General features: G+C 40.4%; 1 protein-coding gene across 2 annotated transcripts in view; it reads left to right on the forward strand.

Moving 5' to 3' along the window:
- The window catches only part of eme1 (essential meiotic structure-specific endonuclease 1), a gene marked incomplete at its 5' end in the record, with an annotated part of 17,457 nt that overhangs the window by 10,288 nt on the left and 1,651 nt on the right, over positions 1 to 5,518 (forward strand). For both annotated transcript variants that reach the window (XM_014031164.1, XM_014031165.1), the window contains 4 exon segments: positions 1,791 to 1,912; positions 4,270 to 4,396; positions 4,753 to 4,868; positions 4,943 to 5,132. In XM_014031164.1, the coding sequence (XP_013886618.1) occupies positions 1,791 to 1,912; positions 4,270 to 4,396; positions 4,753 to 4,868; positions 4,943 to 5,132 (555 nt within the window).

Here is a 5,518-nt window from a genome sequence, read left to right on the forward strand (position 1 = left end):
TTTGTACTCAGTCTTGAAAAAACTGGTATCGGGACACCCCTAAAAGAAACCACTGTGAACATTTATCATGATTAATTAACACTCTGTTTAAATAATCAGTCTGAACTTGTGTCCATATAAATGTAAGATTTTCTTAAGAAAACTCAAAATTATATTACTGATGTTTCAGTAAAATAAAACAGTGATTTATAAAAACACAATGAAAACATGGTGATGATTTCTGTGCTTCATTAATYTGTTTTAGGCACGATAAAAGAATAGAAGTGATACTTTCTTTCTTTGTGACAGTCATCATTATGATTAACAAATGCTTAAACATTCTTAGTTAAACAACCAATGAATCATGAACAGAACAGATTGTTTCTGTTTAATATCTGATTAGAGAGAACTGAAGTCCTCGTGTAGGTTAAAATGACCCATCGTGGCCTAAAATAAGAGTTCAGCGTTCCTGCCTTCTTTCAGGCCTGTGCGAGACCTGCTTTGAGGCAGTAACTCCTGTTTCTTCACTCGAGGTGACCCCTACAAGGAAATGGGAAAAATAGGTTTCATGGTGCAGTCACGCACTTCCTGGTCACAAAACGTTCTGTAAATGTGCATATTATGGTAAAAAATTATTCATCATTATATGTGGTTTTAGCATTACTTTTATAAAGTTTGAAGTCCGTGCTGTCCAATCCAGCTCACTGTCTTTTACAGAAGCCCTGTGAAAGCATCACAGCTTTGCCGATCTCAGAGTGTTAAAAGAAAAAAAAATCCTGTATTCGCATCGTGATCAGGAACATCACCAAAATTTAAAGGTGTGTTCCTTGGCCCAGTACCCACATGTGGTAAAAATGTCATGACAATCAGTCCACACGTTTTTGAGTAATGTTGTCCACAGACAGAACGACAGGCAGACAGACACGACTGAAAATATTACCTCCTCGCCCTTGGCAGAGGTAATAATTGAAACAATATGTGGATCTTACCAACAAAAGAACAAAAAGATAAAACTCTACCAGAGCCTAATGCATAACCTAAAGAATACATCACTTTAATGTAAAAAAAATGGGAATGAAAACTGAATATTGTAATAACAGAAGAGGAATGGTACCAAACCTGCTGCTTATTACATAACTCTACAAACTCTACATGTTGGAGAGAATTCAACTGGAAACATGTCATTAGGTTTTTATCACTCCACATGTGAAGAGTGAACAACTACATGTTGGAGAGGATGTGTCAGTGTTGAAGCTCATCTCTCTCATATGTTCAGTCGTGTCGTCTTATTCAGCCTTTCTGGACTCTTGTTAGCACAGTAATACAGAAGGTACTGGGATACAGTGTCCCAAAACAAAGTACTGTGATGTTTTTGGGAAACAGAACCAAAGTAGTACAGGGTGAGGACCAATATGTTGTTAAGATCCTATTAACTGCAGCAAGGAAAGCCAGAAAAAGACTGTGGCTCAAACCTTCAGCACCGGACCAACTGGACCAGCAGAATACAGGACATACATCAGATGAAACAACTAACCTACACTGTAAACACTGTGAGGTTCAGAAAATATGATTACAGTTAAAAAAAGGAGGAAGTGGATTTGTTTTGAGGACTCCGATGAATAATAACTCATTTGGACACAGTCAGTGTTGGGATATTATAACGAATGTTTTAAATAAATATTTGCTGGTTGTTCGTTCTAATTATTGAGTGTAAACTACTCCCTCTCCTCCGTTGACTTTGTTTTTTGGTTTGAAAACTTACAATTAAAATAAAAGTACTTAAAAAAATCTTGCTTTTCCCTGTCTTCCAGGAAGCAAGGCATGGCAGGTCAGACTGTGGTCCCACCCTGACCACCTGGATCCAGCAGCAGCAGAGGACACACCCCAACAAAACCCTCAGTCTGGCAGTCATGGAGCTGGAGAAATATTTCAGGTGATAAATCGAGTCATTCTGAATATGTCTGGGCACAAACACGTTTTTATTCATCCAATTACACTGACATGTGTATATTTGTGTGTTAGCAAAATATCTCACAGACATTTGAAACGGTCTCTCACTGATGAGCCCAACACAATGAGCTGACCCTACAAACATCTTGACATCAGCCAGTTTTACTGATACTGGGATAAACGTCAGGCTGGTAGTAGCTGACAGTCATTCACAACACAGACTCTGAGCATCACATCAAATGAAACTCAGTTTGGTTTCATTTGTGAAATTTAAAAAAAATTAAAAGCTTTCCTTTCTAAAAGAAGCTAAAACACTGTGTTGGAGTAGATCAGGGAGCTGAGATGTATTCATGGGAGTTGAAGAGTGGGACAGAGACAGGGAGGACTTCCCCCTGCTTCCAGTGAACCACTGTAACACCTCTACCCCTCCTTGAGTCTCGAGGCCGACACATGTTTAACTCCAGTGGAGTGGAGTTAGGATGCTAACGGGTTTCAGTCAAAGGAAATCCAACTCAGAGAGGAGCTCCTGAGCAAAGATGACCCTGACCAGTCAGGGACTGAATGCTTACAACAACAGTAATGTCTGGATGGAGGTGACAAGTTAGAAGTGGAGGTCAACCAGGTAGGAGCAGAGCTGCAGGAACTCAGTAACTGCGGACTGAATGACAGCTGTCACCAGGTGAAGACAGTCCACATACACACCATGTAGGTCCACATGTTAGTCAAGCCTGAGCTCTGAGGATAGACCGTCTCAGAGAAATGGTTGTTGAACCACTCAAAGGACTTTAAACTTCAGAACCCAGACAGCTCAGACTTAGATGGAGCCAAGGTTGGATGCTGATAGACTGGACCAGAGCTCATGATACAGGATGATGCAGGTAAGGCTGATTAGAAGTCTTCCAGTTTGAATTTTCACCTTCATTTACTCTGCTGGGACAAAACAAATCACCACCAAATAAAAAAGTCACACACTAACATTGTGCTGGACCTTTAGCTTTGATTCTGTCACACATTCTCTGTGGCATTGTTTGGATAAGCTTCTGCAATGTGACCAGATTTATTTCCAACTAGAAGCACTCGGAGAGTGCAAACCTCCACCAAGACCAATTTCCTCCATCCTGTAAGAGTTAATGCACAAAAGCAGAGATGGAAACACATTTACTGAATAAGTTCTGACGTAGTGAACATTTAAGCAGCAGTATGATGGGGTTTCTTCTCTGTGGAGTCCAATGTGGAAAAAAAAGTCAGACTGGTCACCTGACATTATTCATGGTCAAACTGGTGTGGGATTAAGCTCCTAAGTTTTCATCAGTCACATTTCACCATGTAAAACGTCTGTTTTATCTCCTTGTATGAGTTTGTAATGGTTTGACTCTCTTTATAAAGTGCTTCCTGGCTCCCCCCGTCTCCAAACTTTGAGGCCCGGCAGCTCTCTGTTTACAAGCCTAGTAGAGACAAACTGTTTTCATTGGTTGCTTAGAAAATGTGGTGTGTTTGAGGAAATGGGAAAAATAGGTTTCATGGTGCAGTCACACACTTCCTGGTCACAAAACGTTCTGTAAATGTGCATATTATGGTAAAAATTATTCATCATTAAATGTGGTTTTAACATTACTTTTATAAAGTTTGAAGTCCGTGCTGTCCAATCCAGCTCACTGTTTTTTACAGAAGCCCTGTGAAAGCATCAAAAAGAGACAGATCTCAGAGTGTTAAAAGAAAAAATTTCCTGTATCCGCATCGTGATCAGGAACATCACCAAAATGAAATGGTTTGTTCCTTGGCCCAGTACACACATGTGGTAAAAAAATAGCATGACAATCAGTCCATAAGTTTTTGAGTAATGTTGTCCACAGACAGACATACGTGACCAAAAACATTACCTCCTTGGCGGAGGTAACCAGTGTTTCATTAATTTTTCACCAAGCTGATGGTAGAGTCTGACCTTCTCCAGCACATCCCAAAGACTGGACTCTGTGGAGCCAGTCCATGTGTGGAAATGATGTCTCATGCTCCCTGAACCACTCTTTCGCAATAAGAGCCTGAACCACTCTTTCACAATAAGAGCCCCATGAATCCTGGCATTGATGGAATAACCTGGTCTTTCAGTAGGTTAGACAGCTGGCCTCATTCTTTGAGCACCTGAACCTAGACCTGACCACCTGACACCCCACCATAGAGCTTAGTTAGATCCAGGTGGACACTTGGTTTTGACCACTTCAGAGTTTGTTGTGTGTTCCCAACAGTTTTAGGTCAGAACGTCTGCTGTGAAACTGGAACAGGACCATGTTGGTACGTGTTAATGTGTGCGTGGGAGAACTACAGCACTTCTTTTGTTTCCAGAGTGAAGAAGTCTCACAGCCAGAAGAAGTTCAGAGAGGCTGTCGTTGGAGAGGAAACCAGGGGAAAGAAAGGCAGGAAAGCTGGAGCTGAGGGGTTACCTGAGGTTTCCAGAGTTGATGTAGAGGAGGTAGGTGTTGTACAGTAACACATTTTCTCATTTCATTTCATTTGGTTTATTTCTATAGTGACAATACACAACTAAAATGATCTCAGGGCACTGTACAAGAACATTCACATACATGATAAAATGCTGTTAGTAAAGGTTATTGGTCAGCAGAATGTGTTGAATCTTCTCTGGGTTACAGGTTCCCATCCTGAGCAGTACAATTTTCAGAAGAAAAGTAAAACCATCAGGCGTTTGCTACTTTGTTTAGTTTTATTCATAAAATGTCAATCATACTGGTTGTAAAAAACTTAGTTTTGTTTTAGGAGTGAAAATGAAGTTTATTGAGATCTTTAATTTCCCCCCTCCGATCCCCTCAGGCATTGGTGCATCTCCAGCTTCACTCGAACGTCTCGGTCCAGTTCTTATCAACATGGAAAGAGTTCTCAGATTACATCACAATGACAACAAAAGCAGTTGCAGAGGCACCATACAAGTGAGCGGCCTGAGATGTTGATGAACATGACGTCTGTCAAAGCAGACTTGTTGCCCACAATCCTCTGTGTTCAGGAGAGAGCGAGAGAAGACGGGCTTCTCCTTCTACCTGGAGAGTGAGTGGGCGGGGGGCCAGCGGGTGGAGAAAGGTGGTAAAGGTCTGCTGCAGGTGTGGAAGAGGCAGATCCAACAGCTCAGCAGAGTCAGTCCAGATGTAGCTGCTGCTATCCTGGCAGAGTATCCCTCCCCCCACCTACTCAGGAAGGTATGTGTGTATTCTGCTCACACAGGTACAGGTAACTGAAGAGGCTGGAAGTGTGGTCTGTCACGCACCTGAGTAACAGTTTATAGAGCGCATATTACATTACACATTTTACATTACACATTTTACATTACACATTTTACATTACACATTATACATTACACATTATACATTACACATTTTACATTACACATTATATATTACACATTTTACATTACACATTTTACATTACACATTTTACATTAAACATTATACATTACACATTATATATTACACATTTTACATTACACATTTTACATTACACATTTTACATTAAACATTATACATTACACATTATATATTACACATTTTACATTACACATTTTACATTACACATTTTACATTAAACA

Source organism: Austrofundulus limnaeus, unplaced genomic scaffold, assembly GCF_001266775.1.
Source record: "Austrofundulus limnaeus strain Quisiro unplaced genomic scaffold, Austrofundulus_limnaeus-1.0 Scaffold1194, whole genome shotgun sequence".
In the NCBI taxonomy this organism is placed as follows: domain Eukaryota; kingdom Metazoa; phylum Chordata; class Actinopteri; order Cyprinodontiformes; family Rivulidae; genus Austrofundulus; species Austrofundulus limnaeus.